Source organism: Rattus norvegicus, chromosome 8, assembly GCF_021556685.1.
Source record: "Rattus norvegicus strain SHRSP/BbbUtx chromosome 8, alternate assembly SHRSP_T2T, whole genome shotgun sequence".
NCBI classification, from domain to species: domain Eukaryota; kingdom Metazoa; phylum Chordata; class Mammalia; order Rodentia; family Muridae; genus Rattus; species Rattus norvegicus.
Genome location: NC_141541.1, coordinates 29,462,667 through 29,482,394, shown reverse-complemented (window position 1 = coordinate 29,482,394; position 19,728 = coordinate 29,462,667). Strand labels below are relative to the sequence as shown.

Below are 19,728 nucleotides of genomic sequence, written 5' to 3'. Positions count from 1 at the left end.
CATACTAGGTCTGATATATTTGCTGATTGGGTGGGACACACCATAGGTATCAGACCCCTTACTTATTGTGCCCTCATGTCTTTGTGTGACTCTCTTGTCAACTGCTACCCATTTCTGCTATTCCTTTTATTGCCTACCCCATGGACACTTCTGTCCATCTTGTCTTGGCAACTCAGATGAAAGGCTAATTATGTTTTAGCAACTTCTGACTCTTCTTAAACCTGCCTAAGTGACAGCGTGAGTGGTAGGTATAATCCAAGGACAGATGTAGAGGCTGTGTAGGGAGCCAGAGAGTTTGGTTTAAAAAAAGGACTAATTACTGGAGAGTCTGACAATGGGTCAGAGGTGGCGAAATCAGGGACACACCTTAGGCTGGTGGATGGACATCTATTGTAAGCTTCAGGGAGCAGGCTTGATGGAAAATTGTGGACAGTGACGTTTATAAAAGCACGCTGTAAATCTAACGTGAAAAAAATGTTTCTAAGTCTCTCGTCTCAGATGAGTCTTGCATCTGGTCCTTTAGAGTCTGTCTGAGCAACTTCGAATGGACTTTGAGAACAGATTTTAGAATAAAAATAGCCCCGTGGTTGCACACACGCTCATGAGATAGGAGTACCCAGCCTGGCTGCCCTTTAGCACAGCAGATTTGATAATGCATGTGGCCACATTTTCCATTTATTGAATAAGCCTCCTGACGTTGGGAGCACTCACTCGCATGGGAAGCTAAGTGGCTGGAGATGGTCCTAAGGCCACAAGAGCACTCTGACGTGACTAGCTGAAAGTTTGCAAGATGACCTAAGTGGTGTGAAACTGGCCAAGGTTTTGGATTTCATTTCCAGGTATTTAAGTCCGAATTTTTCCTAAATAGCCTTTGGGGATGGGACAAATCAGATCAATTGATCTTTAGAGACCTAAAGAAATTAAATTAGTCTGGAGTCAGTTACTGCACTAAACCACGTAGTAATTGAATTGTTCCTTGTAACTGATTGAAAACAGTCCTATCTGTATCAATCCTGGGAGCTTTTCTTCCGAAGAGATCTGAGAGGAAAACACATTTTTTTATGACATGATGACAGATACCGCATTTTTCTAACCTAACTGAATACGATGTAATAAATATGTGACCTTAATGATTTCAAGTTTCCTGCTGTAGATTTATAACTTACTGTGTGCAACAATCAAACCAAAATGCCTTCAGGACCGGACCTGCGCCCGTAGACTTCAGTGTGGCCCTTTTCATGCTGTCAGCTCCGGGTGCTTTGTGAAGTATCATTGTTGTTCTGAATTTAGGTTTAGAAGGCTCTACTTAGGTCGATGTGTCCTATCTGCCCTTCCCGTTCAGCGACTTTGTGCAGGATCAGAGTTCTCCTGATTTGTAAAAGAAAACTAATGTCTTTATCACTGCTGGCGGCCAGCTAAGAAGCGCGATGCAAAAGCCTTAAGCGATGACTTAGGAGAAGTCAATTTCTGGCGTTGTAGACCAGGGGAAAAAGTGTTGCTGGTTCCACATAGTAAGTAAGTAGCCTAGGACAGCTTCCTGCTGGTTGCTGTTCACCACTCCTTCCTGCTTTGGGGGTGGCATAAAAGCTCACTGCTGCTTCTGAAGAGGGAAAGATAACTGGGAAAGGTTTAGGATATTTTCTTCAAAATTAAGTGCCTTTGTAGCCCCACCCTTCACCACTTAACAACAACAAAACAAACAAAAAATACAAAAAAACAAAAAAACCAACAAAATATTCCTGCTGAACTGTAGAAAAAAAAGAAAACCAACAAAATAATATTGAAAGGAGGGAAAGAACACAAAAGGAGGCACAGACTTCAGTCTGCATACTCGCCTAGGTACATTCCTATGTGGGCACCAGTCACGTGATACTGTTTTTTTTTTAAAAACATTTTCCCTGCAGGATATGTATACTTTTAAATGATTGTCATATTTTTCACAATTTTAGTCATCTAGGGTTCTTTTTCTCCATTATGAACAATGCCTGGAAGGAATTTTTTTTTTTTTTTACGTGTAGTCCTGATTGTGATCATACGATAAATAACCACAGATAAAAATGCTGGGTGAAAAAAAATGTGCTTTTATTTATTCTTCTGCTATAGTTCTATTTTACATGTCAACATTTTTAGGAGAGAACTGAAGTGTTTAATAATAAGAAATTATTTAATAAACTTTATAGTCGTATGATCTAGAAAATCATTTAACTATTTTTACGTATGCTATTCTGCGACATCACGTAGATTCATAATGTCATACAACCACCATCTTTATTCTGTTCCAGAATATTCTCATTATCACAAAGAGATGGTATGCTCAATCCCACCCTCCTTCTTTCTCCCCTCAGCCCAAGGTCTTGGTAGCCTCCATTTTAATTTCTATCTGTTTGAATCTTCCCAGTTAAGTAACTCTAGTGAGTGGATAGGGACATATTCTCAAATATGTTTAACACACAGCCAAGCTTTTCCAAGAAAGATCCTCTCTGAGCATTATGAATGAAAGGAAGAAAGACGGACTGCCCATCTATTTGCACCCTGTCAAACCGGGTGCTCACCACTTCATTTTTGCTAATATAATAGGATAAATACAAATTTTCTTTAAGGTGTTGGCTTATTTATTTCCCGAGCTCCATTTATTTTGCTTCGTCTGTCTCCTCTTATTGACCTATGAAAATTGTATATATCTCATGAATACCATGACAAAAACCTTTAAGGGAGGAAGGGTTTATTTCAGCTTCCCATTCAAGGTACAGTTCTTTCTGACAGGAAGATCAAGGTAGCTGGTCACATCACATCCAGGAAATAGAGAGGGGTGGATACTGACTTGCTCCTGCTCAGTTCCCTTCTCTGTCCACCACCCACATGATGTGGGTCTTCTTACCTCAGTTGTTAGTGTCAACTCCTCCTCCACATGCTTGCCCAGAGGCAAGTCTCCCAGGCGATTTCTGATTTTTCAACCTCACAGTTAACACGAGTCATCAAATTTCTAGTTTGCTATTTGAATTTTTGACTCATTAAAGGATTTGTTTTGATAGGATATGAAATGGACATATCACCTTCTGTTTTGTCTATGTTATATATTACTGGTACATTAATTGTTCACTTAATTATGAGTCTCCCTTGATTGTGTATCAATATTTTTTGAGACAGAGTTTCTCTGTCTGTAGCCCTGGCCATCCAGGCTGACCTCAGATTCATAGAGATCCACTTGGCTCTGCCTCCTGAGTGCTGGGATTAAAGGCTCTTGCCACTGTGCCTTCAAATTTTTTTTTTTGGTTCTTTTTTTCGGAGCTGGGGACCGAACCCAGGGCCTTGCACTTCCTAGGCAAGCACTCTACCCCTGAGCTAAATCCCCAACCCCAAATTTTTTAAATTGGATATTTTTTAATTTACATTTCAAATGGTATCCCCTTTCCTGGTTTCCCCTCTGGAAACCCTCTACTCAATCCCCCCACCTGCTTCTATGAGGGTGCTCCCTCCCTACACTCACTAATTACCTTGCACCTCCCTGTCCTGGCATTCCCCTAAAATGGGGCATCAAGCCTTCACAGGACCAAGGACCTCTCCTCCCACTGATGCACAACAAGGCCATCCTCTGCTACAACTGCAGCTGGAGCCAAGGGTGTTCTTCCTATGTATTGAAAACCCCTTTAGCTACTTCAGTTTTTTCTCTAACTCCTGTACTGGGGACCCTCAGTTCAGTGGTTGGCTGTGAGCATCTGCCTCTGTGTTTGTCAGGCTCTGACAGAGCCTCGTAGGAGACAACTGTATCAGGCTCCTGCCAGCAAGTACTTCTTGGCATTCTCCATAGTGTCTGGGTTTGGTGTCTGTATATGGGATGGATCCTCAGATAGGACAGTCTCTGGATGGCCTTTCCTTCAGTCTCTGCTCCACACTTTGTCTCTGTATTTCCTCCCTTGAATATTTTGTTCCCCCTTCTAAGAAGGACTGAAGCATCCACACTTTGGTCTTCCTACTTCTTGGGCTCCATGTGGCCTGTGATTTGTATCTTGGGGATTCCGAGCTTTTGGGCTAATATCCACTTGTCAGTGAGTGCGTACCATGTGTGTTCCTTTGTGACTGGGTTACCTCACTCAGGATGATATTTTCGAGTTCCATCCATTTGCCTATGAATTTCATGAAGTCATTGTTTTTAATATCTGAGTAGTACTCCTTTGTGTAAATGTACCACATTTTCTGTATCCATTCCTCCAATGAAGGACATTTGGGTTCTTTTCAGCTTCTGGATATTGTAAATAAGGCTGCTATGAACATGGTGGACATGTGTCCTTGTTGGAGCATCTTTTGGGTAGATTTCCAAGAGTGGGATAGCCCAGTCCTCAGGTAGTACTGTATCCGATATTCTGATGAACAACCAGACTGATTTCCAGAGTGGTTGTGCCAGCTTGCAATCCCACCAACAATGGAGGAGTGTTCCTCCTTCTCTACATCCTCGTCAGCATCTGCTGTCACCTGAGTTTATGAACTTAGCCATTCTGACTGGTGTGAAGTAGAATTTCAGGGTTGTTTTGATTTGTATTTCCTTGATGCCTAAGGATGTTGAACATTTCTTTGGGTGCTTCTTAGCCATTCGATATTCCTCAGTTGATAATTGTTTAGCTCTGTACTTTATTTTAATAGGGATATTTGATTCTCTGGAGTCTAACCTCTTGAGTTCTTTGTATACATTGGATATTAGCCCTTTATCAGATATAGGACTGGTAAAGATCTTTTCCCAATCTGTTGGTTGCAGTTTTGTCCTAATGACAGTGACCTCTGCCTTACAGAAGCTTTGCAGTTTTATGAGGTCCCATTTGTCCATCTTAGAGCATAAGCCATTGGTGTTCTGTTCAGGAAAATTCCCTGTGTCCATGTGTTCAAGGATCTTCCCCACTTTCTCTTTAGTGTATCTAGTGTTATATGGAGGTCCTTGATCCACCTGGACCTGAGCTTTGTACAAGGCGATAAGATGGTTCAATTTGCATCCTTCTACATGCTGACTGCCAACTGAACCAGCACCATTTGTTGAAAATGCTGTCTTTTTTCCATTGGATGGTTTTGGCTCATTTGTCAAAAATCAAGTGACCCTAGGTGTGTGGGTTCACTTCTGGGTCTTCAATTCTATTCCATTGATCTACCTGCCTGTCTCTGTACCAATACCATGCAGTTTTTATCACTATTGCTCTGTAATACTGCTTGAGATCAGGGATGGCCATTCCCTCAGAAGTTCTTTTATTGTTGAGAATAGTTTTCACTATTCTGGTTTGTTTGTTATTCCAAGTGAATTTGCAAATCTCTCTTATTAACTCTATGACAAACTGAGTTGGAATTTTGATGAGGATTGCATTGAATCTATAGATTACTTTCAGCAAGATGGCCAATTTTGCTATATTAATCCTGCCAATCCATCCGCATGGGAGATCTTCCTATCTCTTGAGGTCTTCTTTGATTTCTTTCTTCAGAGACTTGAAGTTCTTGTCATACAGATACTTCACTTGCTTGGTTAGAGTCACACTGAGGTATTTATATTATTTGTGACTATTGTATCATTTTCATAATTTCTTTCCCAGCCTGTTTATCCTCTGAGTAGAAGAAGGCTACAGATTTGTTTGAGTTAATTTTATATCCAGTCGAGTGTGCTGAAGTTGTTTGTCAGGCTTAGGAGTTCTCTGGTGGAACTTTTGGGGTCAGTTAAGTATACTATCGTATCATCTGCAAATAGTGATATTTTGACCTCTTCCTTTCCAATGTGTATCCCTTTGACCTCCATTTATTGTCTCATTGCTCTGGCTATAGGTAGGGAGAGAGTGGGCAGCCTTGTCTAGTCCATGATTTTAGTGGGATTGCTTCAAGTTTCTCTTCATTTAGTTAATGTTGGCTACTGGTTTGCTGTATGTTGCTTTGCTATGTTTAGATATGGGCCCTGAATTCCTGATCGTTCCAAGACTTTTATCACAGAGGGGTATTGAATTTTGTCAAATGCTTTCTCAGCATCTAATGAAATGATCATGAAGTATTTTTCTTTGAGTTTGTTTATATGTGGAATATGTTAATGGATTTTCATATATTGAACAATCCTTACATCCCTGGGATGAAGCCTACTTGATCATAATGAAAGATTGTCTTGTTGTGTCCTGGGCTTTTTTTTTTTTTTTTTTTTTTTTGGTTGGGAGACTTTTAATGACTGCTTCTATTTCTTTAGAGTTTATGGGACTGTTTAGATGGTTTATCTGATCCTGATTTAACTTTGGTGCCTGGTATCTGTTAGAAAATTGTCCATTTCATTCAGATTTTTCATTTCTATTAAGTATAGTCTTTTGTAGTAGGATCTGATGATTTTTTTCGATTTCCTCAGTTTCTGTTCTTACATCTCCCTTTTAATTTCTGATTTCTTTAATTTTTTTTCTTTATTTTTTCCTTTACCAAATTATCATTGAGTAGAACATTGTTCAGCTCCCATGTGTGTGTGGGCTTAATGTTGTTGGTTTTGTTGTTATTGAAGATCTTAGGATCTGATAGGACACATGGGATTATTCCAATCTTCTTGAATCTCTTGAGGCCTGCTTTGTTACTGATTATATGGTCAGTTTTAGAGAAGTTACCATGAGGTGCTGAGAAGAAGGTTTATTCTTTTGTTTTAGGATGAAATGTTCTATAGATATCTGTTAAATCCATTTGGTTCATAACTTCTGTTAGTTTCACTGTATCTCTGTTTAATTTGTTTCCATAATCTGCCTATTGATGAATGTGGGGCGTTGAAGTCACTCACGATTATTTTGTGATGTGCAGTGTGTGCTTTGAGCTGTAGTAAAGTTTTTTTTATAAGTATGGGTGCCCTAGCATTTGAAGCATAGATGTTTGGAATTGAGAGTCATCTTGATAGATTTTTTTCCTTTCATGATTATGAAGTTGATTTTACTCAATATTAGAATGACTACTCCAGCTTGTTTCTTGCGACCATTTGCTTGGAAATTTTTTTCTAGCCTTTTACTATGAGATGGTGTCTGTCTTTGTCACTGAACTGCATTTCTTGTATGTAGCAAAATGCTGGGTCCTGTTTATCTCTCCAGTTCGTTGGGCTATGTCTTTTTATCAAGGAATTGACTCCATTGATTTTAAGAGATATTAAGAAAAAATGATTGTTGCTTCCTGTTATTTTTGTTTTTAGAGTTGGAATTACGTTTGTGTGGATGTCTTCTTTTGGGTTTGTTGAAAGAAGATTATTTTCTTGCTCTTTCTATGGTATAGTTTTCCACCTTGTGTTGCAATTTTCTATTATTTTTTGTAGGGCTGGATTTGTGGAACGATATTGTGTAAATTTGGTTTTGTCATGGAATATCTTGGTTTCTCTATCTATGTTAATTGAGAGTTTTGCTGGATACAATAGGCTGAGCTGGCATTTGTGTGCCCTTAGGGCCTGTATGACATCTGCCCAGGATCTTCTGGCTTTCATAGTCTGATAGGTCTGCCTTTATCTGTTACTTGACATTTTCTCCTTACTGCTTTTATTATTCTTTCTTTGTTTTGTGCATTTGGTGTTTTGATTATTATGTTAAGGGTGGAATTTCTTTTCTGGTCCAGTCTATTTCGAGTTCTCTAGGCTTCTTGTATGTTCATGAGCAGCTCTTTCTTTGTACCAGGGATGTTTTCTTCTATAATTTTGTTGAAAATATTACTGGCCCTTTAAGTTGGGAATCTTAGCTCTTTTCTATACCTATCATCCTTAGGTTTGATCTTATTATGTCCTGGATTTCCTGGATGCTTCAGGTTAGGAGATTTTTGCATTTTGCATTTTCTTTTACTGTTTTGTCAATGTTTTCCATTGTACCTTCTGTACCTGAGATTCTCTCTTCTATTTCTTTTATTCTGCTGGTGACTGACTCCGGCAATTTTTTCTAGGTTTTCTATCTCCAGGGTTGTCTCCCTTTGTGACTTCTTTATGTTTCTGTTTCCATTCTTAGATCCTGGATAGTTTGGTTCAATTCCTTCACCTTTTTGGTTGCATTTTCCTGTAATTCTTTAAGGCATTTTTGTGTTTCCTCTTTAAGGGATTCTATCTATTTACCTGTGTTCTCCTGTATTTCACCAAGGGAGTTATTTATGTCCTTTTAAAGTCCTTTATCATCATCATGAGATGTGATTTTAAATCTTAATTTTTCTTTTCCATTGTATTGGAGCATCTAGGACTTACTGTAGTGTGAGAACTGAGTTCTGATGATGCCAAGTAACCTTGGTTTCTGTTGCTTAGGTTCTTGTGCTTTCCCCTAGCCATCTAGTTATCTCTGGTTTTCGTTGGACTTGCTGTGTCTGTCTGGAGCCTGTCCCTCATGTGCACCTGTGGGCCTGTGATCTTAGGTGTGTCAGCACTCCTGGGAGTCCAGCTCTCTCTGGGTGAGATTTGGGTCTAGAGACCTGTGTCTATTCCAGGGAGCACGGGTGGAGACAGTGCTGGCTCCAAACTCTTATCTGTACCATGTCTTCCAGTCTTGCGAGCTGCTGCTTTTGTCCTTCTCTTTAATTGATACATATAAATAAATACTCAAATGTCTGAGATGTCAAATCTCCATTTTCTTGTTCCCTTTAAAGTTTCTTCATAAGCTTTGATCCATATGCATCCAATCTCCAGAACAATTTGAAAAGTCTTCCCCCAAAATGTCATAGGGATTTTGACTGTGTTTCTGTTGAATTTATATATAAGTTTTCAGGAGGACACTGATATGTTTGTAGGTTAAGAGGTCCCTTTGGGACTACTCATGTTTACCTTCTTAATATAATGTCATCTCATGATGAAACATAGTTTGGCATTTCCAGGTTTTAAATTGGCTCTATGACATTGCAACATTCAGTGCAATGACTACAAGGTAGCTAGTGAAAATTTTAAGGAAGGCTATCCCAATCCTGAATTTAGAAACAAACATGGGCCCATAGCCCATCTGAACTGTACTCAAAAGCCTTAGTAGTAAACTGTTGTGTGTAGCTTTGTTTCCCTGACAATGCTCCCAGAATAGGCTGTGCTACTAGCCCCCACCCAACTTCCCTTGAATTCATGGATAAAAGACACAGACATCACATTGTTCCTGATGCAGTCACGATTGAGTTTTCCCCATGCTCTGGCCAGTCACCTGGGAAGTCACTCTTGACTCTTCTTTTTCTGTCTTCAATCAGTTGATGTCTCTAATCATCTAATCCTTCAAAATATTCTCAGGTCACTCCAAATATTTACCACATTGCTTACACCACACAGATAGTCACAATATTCCCCTTTCTCCTAAAATTATGACATTAATTTTCTGCTTGATCTGTTTGGCTCCACCCTTTCTGTCCTTCAGTCTACTTTAAATAGAGCAGTCAGAGTGACTTTCTAAGTGACAGGACGTCTCCCCTACACATGGTACTCTACTCACCAAAGGCCAGTGAACTCTACCCTGTCTCCTAGGGCGTCCATCCATCATCACTCTTGCCTATTTGCTTTAGACACTTTGGTCTGCTTACCTTTCTTCTAGCATGCATAGGTTAAATGGGAGCACTTATGTCCCCCAATCATCCATCTATTGGCATTGGACTTGCTGCCCTTAAGTCTGAATGATGGAAGTCTTTGCATTGTATTTTTGATGTCTGAACTTAGTGTCTGGTTGTATTAATATCCAAGTATTATTGCTGGTAAGTTGTACTGTTGGTGATGTGTGTTTAAAAATATCTTTCTGGAAAAATGTGTGAGGGTCTTTGCTTTTTCTAATACAAAGTTAAACGTCTATAAATCTATTGACAGTTATTTGCACGGTTATCTGTGAGCTGAGGCTGGATCCTGTGGCGGCTGCTACTAAGTCTGAGTCTTGTTTAACTTGCTTTGTTCCTAGTACTTTAACAGGATCATTTCATATGTGTTGAACACTGAGTTACAGAGTTGGCACTTCTGTAACTCTTCCAAACAAGGGCTTGCTAAGACATTCATGTCTATCTTATACACGTGACAAACTGAGTGAGATTGACGCTCTGTCATTATTCACATGAGTTGTCACAGCTGAGCATCAAAGCCAGTTCAGTGTGTGAAAAACCCAAAGTTGTCTGAGTGGGTTATGCCAGCAATGGAGATGTCCTTCCACAGTCAGGGCTTACCAACAGTTATTCAGAAGCTCTATCCATCCATCATTTCCTTAGGCTTTAACCGCCCAAACAGTCTCGAGTTAACTTAGAGGGCAAACCTAAATTCTGTATTCTATTCTAACCGTAATGAACAATATCACTAACATTCAGGTCACATATGACACTTCATACAATGATATTTGAGTGAAAGAGTAGACAAGGAAGGGTTAATGTGGCCTTAAGACTCTACAGAGCCTTGCTGAAAGTGACGGCAGACATGAAAGAGTTGTAAGAGTCATGGAAGGTGGTCCTGTAAGAGTTGTTAAACCCAGTCAGGCTATTCAGTGGCAGGGGCTGCCAGGTGAGGAGATGTCAGGTGAGACTGCCAGGTGAGGAGATGTCAGGTGAGACTGCCAGGTGAGGAGATGTCAGGTGAGGTATTGTCAACTGAGGAGCTGTCAGATGAAAACTGTCATATAGACAAAAGAAATGTGTGTGTGTGTGTGTGTGTGTGTGTGTGTGTGTGTGTGCATACCTGAGTATATGTGCATGCAGGTGACTGCACAGTCCAGAAGAGGGTGTTGGATCCCATGGAACTGGAGCTACAGGTGACTGTGAGCCTCCTGATGTGGGTGCTGGGAACTGAGACAGGGTTTTATGCATGCATAATATATGCGCTCAACTGCTGAACCATGTTTCCAGCCCTGCCCATAGGAATTGAGGCTTGGATGTCTAGGCCATCTGATGTCTGACTGGTACTGCCTCTCCATGTTATACTCCCTGTTTTAAATGTTTCAGTTGAGTGCATTGCTCTCATGTGCAGGCAATCTCACAGACTCATTTTATATATAGTCTGATGTGCTGCAAGTCCCTGAGGTAACCTAGTAGCACCATAAGTGGTATTGTTGTTGCTTCTGTAGCTCTTTCTTCAATCTATGCTGCATGGTTGGGTTAGACCACTGGTGGCAATGGTGGTACAGAGCCTTAGCACTTAGGCTCAGAATGGATCAAGTTCCACTGTGTAAAACAGAGTCTCATATGGAAGGCAAAGCCCCAAACCACTGTTGTCTACAACATGGTACACAGCCTTCTCGCCACAAACTCCCCTCCCTAACAATCATTGATTTTCAATAACTATTGCCTTTAAATGTAAGATCATTACCTTTAAATTCTAGAATAAAACAATTGTGAAATCAATATTTCGCTGTTTTTTTTTTAATTTTTTTTTTTATTAACTTGAGTATTTCTTATATACATTTCGAGTGTTATTCCCTTTCCCGGTTTCCGGGCAAACATCCCCCTCCCCCCTCCCCTTCCTTATGGGTGTTCCCTTCCCAACCCTCCCCCCATTGCTGCCCTCCCCCCATAGACTAGTTCACTGGGGGTTCAGTCTTAGCAGGACCCAGGGCTTCCCCTTCCACTGGTGCTCTTACTAGGATATTCATTGCTACCTATGGGGTCAGAGTCCAGGGTCAGTCCATGTATAGTCTTTAGGTAGTGGCTTAGTCCCTGGAAGCTCTGGTTGCTTGGCATTGTTGTACTTTTGGATGTGAATGAAACTATAAACTTTCTTATCCTAGAAAACGGGAAATGGAGTCTTCCTCACACTAGCCTTCATCAACCAGTAATCTTTATTTAGGTAATCTGCCAGATTTTTATCCCCAGAGCTCTTTTGTTTTCCTTGCTGTTGTCAAACATTAAGCACAATCATTGCAGCCTTAGCTCTTCACACACTCATTGCTCCCTTTCTCTCTCCAGCAATTGGAGTTGGATTCTTTTGACTCCAATTCGCTAGTGAACATATAACAATTGGTTCTGGAAGGCCATGTGTGTATGTGTGTGTGTGTGTATGTGTGTGTGTGTGATGTGTGTGTATGTGTGTATGTGTGTATGTGTGTATGTGTGTGTATGTGTGTGTGTGATGTGTGTGTATGTGTGTATGTGTGTGTGATGTGTGTATGTGTGTGTGATGTATGTGTATGTGTGTATATGTGTGTATGTGTGATGTGTGTGTGTATGTGTGTGTATGTGTGTTTGTGTGTGTGTGATGTGTGTGTATGTGTGTTTGTGTGTGTGATGTGTGTGTATGTGTGTTTGTGTGTGTGTGATGTGTGTGTATGTGTGTGTATGTGTGTATGTGTGTATGTGTGTGTTTGTGTGTGTGATGTGTGTGTATGTGTGTGTATGTGTGTATGTGTGTGATGTGTGTGTATATGTGTGTGTATGTGTGTGTATGTGTGTATGTGTGTGTGTATGTGTGTGTATGTGTGTGTATGTGTGTATGTGTGTGTGATGTGTGTGTGTATGTGTGTATGAGTGTGTATGTGTGTGTGTATGTGTGTGTATGTGTGTGTGATGTGTGTGTTTGTGTGTGTGTATGTGTGTGTATGTGTGTGTGTGATGTGTGTGTTTGTGTGTGTGTATGTGATGTGTGTGTTTGTGTGTGTGTGATCTTCATGCATTGTGTTATCAATTTATGTTTCTGTAGCAAAGTACCTGGGAGCACTTACATCGGTAGGGACTGATTTTTAGTTCAGTTTCAGGTATTTCAGATCATGGTTGGCAGGCTATGTCACTTTGAATCTGAGGTGAGGCAGAGGGTCATGGCTGTGGGGACTGTGTGTCATGGCTGTGGGGCTGTGTGGCAGAGGAGGTTCCTTTCATACCTCATGGTTCTCATGAAGGCAAAGTACAAGGTATACCCTTTAAAAGAACTCGCCCAGTGACCTGCTTCTTTCACTTGAGGCCTCACCATAGTAGCCCATTCAATGAAAATCCCTCAATGGACTATCCATTTACTAGAACAAGATCCTTATGATCTTCTAAACTCCTAATAACAATAGTAGCTGGGGCCAAGCCATCATCATATCAGCTTTTGGGGCCTTTTAAAAATTCAAGCCACCCATATTAGGAGTTCTAGTATGTCTGTTGTTATGTATAAACTTGATAAAGGTCACAGTAATTTTCCTTGAACCCTTTCAATCTTTCTTCTAAGTGTATGCTGGGTGGTATTGTTTCTGAGAGACATGAACTAATGTCTTCTCCTCTCATACCAAGAACTGATAAGAAATTAAGGATATAAATGAATTTCACCTTGGTGAATTAATGGATTTTATTGGTTACTTACAGGAGTATAGGTAAAGGAGTTATTTTTACGAGGAGAAATGAGTTAATGACAGCTGCATCATGAAAAGCTCACCTCAGCTTATTGGAGAGCATCTCTCATCAGCCCTTACAACTTATATAAGATTGGGGAAGGGGGAGTCTAGTGTATTTAGTCAGTTTTAGGGACTTACTGAAGCATGTGAGTTGTTTACTTCCTGGGTTTAATAGAGCTTCCCTGTAGGATAGGATGATTCACCCCCCCCCCCAAGCACCTTGCATCTTAATGAGCTTCCTTCTCATTACCTCAGATGAAATGTTTTACCTCAGAGGAAATTGTTACACAACACTTTATCATCTACCTTTTATAGATAATGGGATAAAATGCTGGTGCCAAGCTTACGTTTTTAGTTATAGAGAGCTTACCTTTTCTTTCTGTATATGTTTCTGAAGTGTTTCTTTCACTTTAAAATTCAGACACAGTACTAAACATCTGTCCATTGTAAGCATGTAAATATGATTAATGTTTTTGTGTTGTTAAGAAGTTTTTAGAAAGATTTATTAACTTTATAAATATGAGTACACTGTAGCTGTCTTCAGACACACCAGAAGAAGGCATTGGATCTCATTACAGATGGTTATGAACCACCATGTGGGCGCTGGGAATTGAACTCAGGACCTCTAGAAGAGCAGTCAGTGCTCTTAACTGCTGAGCCATCTCTCCAAACCCTTACTTAGAAGTTTTAATCAAGCTCAAGAAGAAATTTATCCTTTCTCTTTTTTTTACTCTGCTGTTTCTTTTGGTGTTCAAAGGCTCCCTTCAGACTTTCTAATGCCCCTGCTGTGCACACACAGCTCCCCCTGGTCTTTTTCCTATTCCTCTGTCTCTTCAATTCTTGTTTTGGGGAATTTATCAATCTTCTAGTTTGTTTCCTGCTTTCTGGAGTATTTAATACTATGTTGATAGTTTCTGCCGAGTTTCTCTAAAATGTGATGATTGCTATTTCATTATTTTCAAATATTTATCATGTTCAAATGTTCCCATTTCGTGGATCCTCACCCCAGTTTTATTCATCTATTTTTCTTAAATATCGAAATTAAAAAGTACAAGCTAGAGGTTTCAAATGGCGTCTTCCTATAGTTCACAGCAAACCCATTTCAAAAAAAAAAAATCTTGGCATTTTTTTTAAGTAACTTTCCTTCTTTTGATTGTTGAGTGTTTTACAATGGCCCCTCTCCAATTCCATTTGTAGGATAAAATATTCATTTAATATTAGAAATCAAGATGAATTCTGAGTAGAAACATGTGGTGGCTGGTTAGCTCTTCAAGCTGAGAATGAAGAAGGGCAACAGATTCGTTGTTACTCCCACATCATGGAAACTTTGATTCAGTGTGGTAGTGAGCTGGATCCCTTGGGTGGGAGCAGCTCATGTGGCTCCCCTCTCTGCCTCAGAAACGGAGTTTCTATGTGCCAAGCTCCAACCACTCCCAGCTAAGTGAGCAGGCACCTTCCCCTAGAATTAGTCAATGAAGGAAATACTTGTATAAGTATGCAATCAGCACTCCCTCGTTTTCTGGGCTTCTCTGGGCATGTAAGTGGGGCAGGAAATTAAATACATAAGCTTATATTACCATGTTGCTTTAGAAGCCATATTGAGAATTTCAGAAAAATGATTTTAAAACCTTGACTAAAACGTACATTGAATAAAACTTTCAAATGTGGGGCTTGGAAGCAAGCCCAGTGAGATGTAGTTGTTTTTGTTGGAACACAGTCATGTTTTTTAGTGTATACATTCAACATGGCTTCTTCTTTGCTATAGCCTCAGAGTTAAGTATATAGCATAAGACCCACAGGGAAAACAACGTATTAGCTATCTGACATGGTTTTAAGACGCCGTGCAATGCTGACAGCCATGTGACTGCCTAGCAATTTTATCCCCTTCAGGTGATTTTTTCCCCCTCTTTCCCTTTTCTCTTCTCCTCATCCCTTTTTGAGATAGGATCTCCTTACAGTAGCCTACTGGATGCTGGCAATACAGACATGTGCCAACACTCCAGGCTTGCCTTTCCTTTCATCAGAGTTAAGCGATAAAAGTCTTGTTTTATTCTGGAGTCCAGACGGTGATGCTAGCCGATGTCGGTCCGCATCTCTTTTATGTTCTCATATTGGCAGTGAAGATGGTATTAGGGTCATTTTAGCACTTGTGGCTCTGGCTAGAAGATGACAAGTGTGGGGTGAGGAAGTGACAGTGTGGGGATGTGCACTTGAAAGACCTGTTGAATCTTTTAAAGATTTGTGTTAATCTCGTACCTCAGTTGTTATGAATAAATGAAATATAGCTCTGTGATGTTGTATATGGTTTGCTGTGTGACAGATCTCCAATGTGCCTGCATTGGGATGTGGCATCTCTGGGAGGTCGCAGAGTTACTGTATCATCAAGAGGGATTAATGTTTCATTTTTCTTCAAGGGAATGAGATCTTGTTCTGCAAAGTGTAGGTTACTCACTTCAAGAGTGAGTGGTTACAAAATAAACTCGTCTTCCTTGGCATATTTTCTTGCTTTCTTTACCACGTTGTGATCTCTTTTTCTTCTGGGTATATATAATATCCTTGCCACTAACACATGATACTGTCACTTGATGTCATCTGCCAAATTAAGAAACAGCATTAGGCTCTCTCTGACAGATCTGATTCTGGCCCTAGGAAAGTGAGCATGAATCTTGGATGTTTCATTTCTTAAAACCATGACACAGATGAACATCTTTTCTTTATGGAGAACCCAGGCTCAAGTACTCTTGTATAGTGGAGAAACATGAAGGAAGAGAGGCTTTTCTCTGCCTTTCAGAGGGCTTTTGAAGAAATGAAACAGGTGTTAAAAACATCCCCACTCCATTAAACAGTTGTTGGGAGTGAGGCTGTTGAGTTTCGAGGTGAGAGGACAGTCAGAGTTCAGTACCATTTGTTCCCTTAGTTCATCTCTGCCCTCGTCATCCTCTTGAATGCTTGTCTGTGCTTTCTCCCTCGTACCATCGAGCTCTGAGAAAGAGAGGATTCTAAAAGTCAGGGCTGCAAGCTGACTAATTCAACCTAACGGCTGTTAGCTGAGTAGCCAACGGAATTATTATTATTTTTTTATCTTCCTTAGCTCTTGAAAGAAAGCCAATGAGATAGATTTGGGCTAAAGGAAATATTTTTCACGTCATTTTATTTTTTAAAGGAGGGAACCAGTTGTGGCCAGGAGAAAACAAATGTTTCCTTAGCCTGGCAAATAACATTGTTGTGGTTTGTATCTTAGTTCACCAATTCCCTTAATCTTTCCTTTGTATTTTGGTCCTACTCACCGCTATATATTTACAAAACAGAGGCTTGCAACATCTTCAATTAAGGACGCTTAAGGGTTTATCAGGATTTATTTATAGGTTGAGTTCTTTGAACTTTGCTAAGAGATTTCTTCTAGTCCTAGCTGCGATTTAAGGAAATGTGACAACATATACCTCATGTGCTTTTCAGTGGTTCCATTACTTAGTTAAGTTGTTAATGACAATACAGAACTAGAAATACATATTACTACGGAAAACAAAACCCAATCGGATTTAGTCAAATAAATAAAAATCAAGTCTAAAAGCTTTTTAAAAAATGAATTTAGAGTTATTTGTTTTTCCAGAATGGATTACATAACATATTTAGTTCTCAGATTAAAATTAATGGTTTATAATATGTCTCAAATTGTATTATCCCAAGGTTCTCATTTATTAAATGCTTTAGGGAAGTTACAGATATTGATGTATTATAATTTACAATGTATCTGCATAAATCTTTAGTAAAATATTGTGACAAGAAGTTATTTATAAAGACTTAATGAGATATAGGACAAATTAATGAACAAGAAAACTTTAAATATTTTGTTTTCTGTAAGTTAAGTTAGATTGAACACTTTTGGGGAGGTGGGAGAAGCAGGTCTATATTTAAAAGAGAAAGTTAGACTTAAATAAATTTACCTTAATTCTCTTTCTGTCTTAGAAGTTATAGAAAAATAAATTTCATCAAGGCATAGAAAACTGTTGGGGCTAGAAATGTCAGTTTTATCTAAAATAAGTTTGTTTACATTTAGTTTTTAGAACACAGTCTTGAAATTAAACATAGTTTTAAAATCTCTGCATATTTATTGAGTACCCTTGAGTCAGGTACCAAGGTAGATGTGTATTGACTTACTCACATAATCTAATAATGACATCCACGGTGACATCACACTGAAGTTCTCATTTCAGAGACATTGACATAGAATGGTGAAATAACGTGTCAAGCCTACAGGGGCAAGCCGGGGGTGGGGCAAGGGGACAAGCTAGGGGACAAATGGACAAGTTGGGCTTTAGGTTAAGCACTGAGAAAACACAGTCCCCCGCTGCCCAGGACAATGCTTTGTCACGTGGTTCCAGGCATTGACATCTGTACCACTAGGCACTACGTCACGTGCTCAGGCCACACCCGAGGCAGATGAACCTGAAGCCCTGGGGACAGTGTGTGTTTTGAGAATTCTGGATCCCCAGATCCAGGCTCTGTGCTTTCGTTTCCCAGGAAGGCTGATGCAGGACAAGGTCTTGCAAATGGGCCTGCTCTTCAGCTGGAAGGGGCAGACAAAGCGAGTGTGTTCAGAAGAGCAGGGATACGAAGGAGAATGGGCGCGGAGCATTGAGAAATAAGCGTTTCACTGCCGAGGAAGCAGGAAACCATTTGCATTCCCAGCAGAGCGCGCTGGTTTTGCCTGCTGAAGCTCTGAGAACAACCTTGGGGTGAATGACTTGCAGGCCACAGGGAGAACAGCATCCTCATTTCCACTTTTCTGTCTTGACATCTCTGTCTGCTTGTATTTCTAACACTTGTTCCCAGACTTGACAGTTACTTCTGACTTGAGCAGGCAGAAGAAATCCAGTGAAGGCCAGCTAAGGCAAAGAGGCCATCCTCTAGCTTAGGTGAGTTTAGCATTCGATGCTAGAGACACTGCTGGTCTACAGAGGTACACAGGTCCAAGGCAAGTGGAGTGGAAACTATAGTCGCTCACACTATGATAAAGCAGACCCAAGCAGTACAAAACAAGTCCACTAGCTGAGTCACTCTCCATGGGACCGTGTCTTAGAAACTCTTCTGATAGTTTCTCAGGCTCAACAGAGGCTTTGCTCCTTTCTTTCTGCTGCGATCATGGATTCCCTATAAAATAAACATCCTGGGCTGTCTACTCTTTGTAGCAATTCTGAGGAGACGGGTCTGATATGCACCACTGTGTTCAATCACTTAAAAGGCAGTAATACAATTAGGCCGTCCTTTATATAAGAACTGCTACTGCTTTCAGTTCACTTCCAGGCCTGACACAAGTAAATCACTTTGATAAAATCCCGTCTCCCCCAACTCCCAGGGAATAGCATAAGTAATGACACCAGTGGTCTAGCAAGGACAGAATGAATATAATGTACTTTTTATAGAAAAGCAAAATGTTTCACAAGACAGTGATTCATCATATCATTTGGAGAATGAGTTTTCCTTTGTTGAATGTGGAAGATGTTTAAATGATGTTCCGTAGAGGCCCTTTCGGAGAGGCAAGCACCATACACCTCTTTAGAATTTAAATGCTTGCATGTAGCATCTTATATGAAAGTTGTGGTAAAAGGAACATACTTTAGAGATAGACTGCTACGCCCCTTATAATCGTTCCAGAAGGAGGTGGTTTTCCATGCTGTTTAAGCAAGTTCTTTTCCTTATGTACAAATAATGGTCCATTTCTTTAAAATTTGTATTTTAAATATTAACACCATGACTCATGGCTCAGACTTAAATGGCATCAAATTTGGTGTATTTTAAGTTGTCATTGTATTGGGTTATTCAGCTAACTTGACTGTTTTCTTAGTGACCCAAGTTACCCTAAAAAGAATCCCTCTCTGGTACTGCAGTGGCTTGAGTCCTTTAGTAAGTGCCATTAGCTTTTGGGGGTGCTCGCTTCAACAGTACCAGAGTTGTCTGTCATGATTAAAGCCACCCTTTATGTTTGTTCCTTTTGATTAACATGTACTAGTTGTCTGCATTTAGCTGGCTTCAGTGCTGTATGTCAATGCATACATAACACATAGGCACATGCACATAAGTGCACACACACATATTAATATCAGTTCTCTGTAATTCCCCATCCTACTCACCCTTTCCCTAGTCTCTAGTTGTCGCCACTCTTCTGTCAGACCCCTTTCTTTTGTTTCTGCCACACATGAAAGAGCTCACAGAGCCTATGTTTCTACAACCAGAGATTATACAGAACATCATGTCCTCAGGCCCTATTCATTTTGCTGAAAAAGTCTCTTTATGACTGCAAACAACACCATTGTGAATAGACACCACATTTCTCTCTCTTTTTTCTCTTTCCCTCCCCCCTCCTCTTCCTCTTTTCACCATCCTCCTTCAAAAAGGAGATATTTTTAAATATTTCATTTTATAACTCTGCAATTTCTATATAGATTGTTCATAATAACAATTCCATATGTATGTGCATGTATGTTTATGC

At 40.0% G+C, this 19,728-nt stretch overlaps 1 protein-coding gene across 2 annotated transcripts in view; it reads left to right on the top strand.

The window, feature by feature from the left end:
• Tbx20 (T-box transcription factor 20) overlaps positions 1 to 19,728 on the top strand; it is a 58,485-nt gene that overhangs the window by 24,583 nt on the left and 14,174 nt on the right. Inside the window, 1 exon segment of one of the 2 annotated variants that reach the window (NM_001108132.2) lies at positions 15,653 to 16,086. Within the exon segment in view, the coding sequence (NP_001101602.1) occupies positions 15,653 to 15,659 (7 nt within the window). The 3' untranslated portion in view covers positions 15,660 to 16,086. 2 annotated transcript variants of the gene reach the window in all.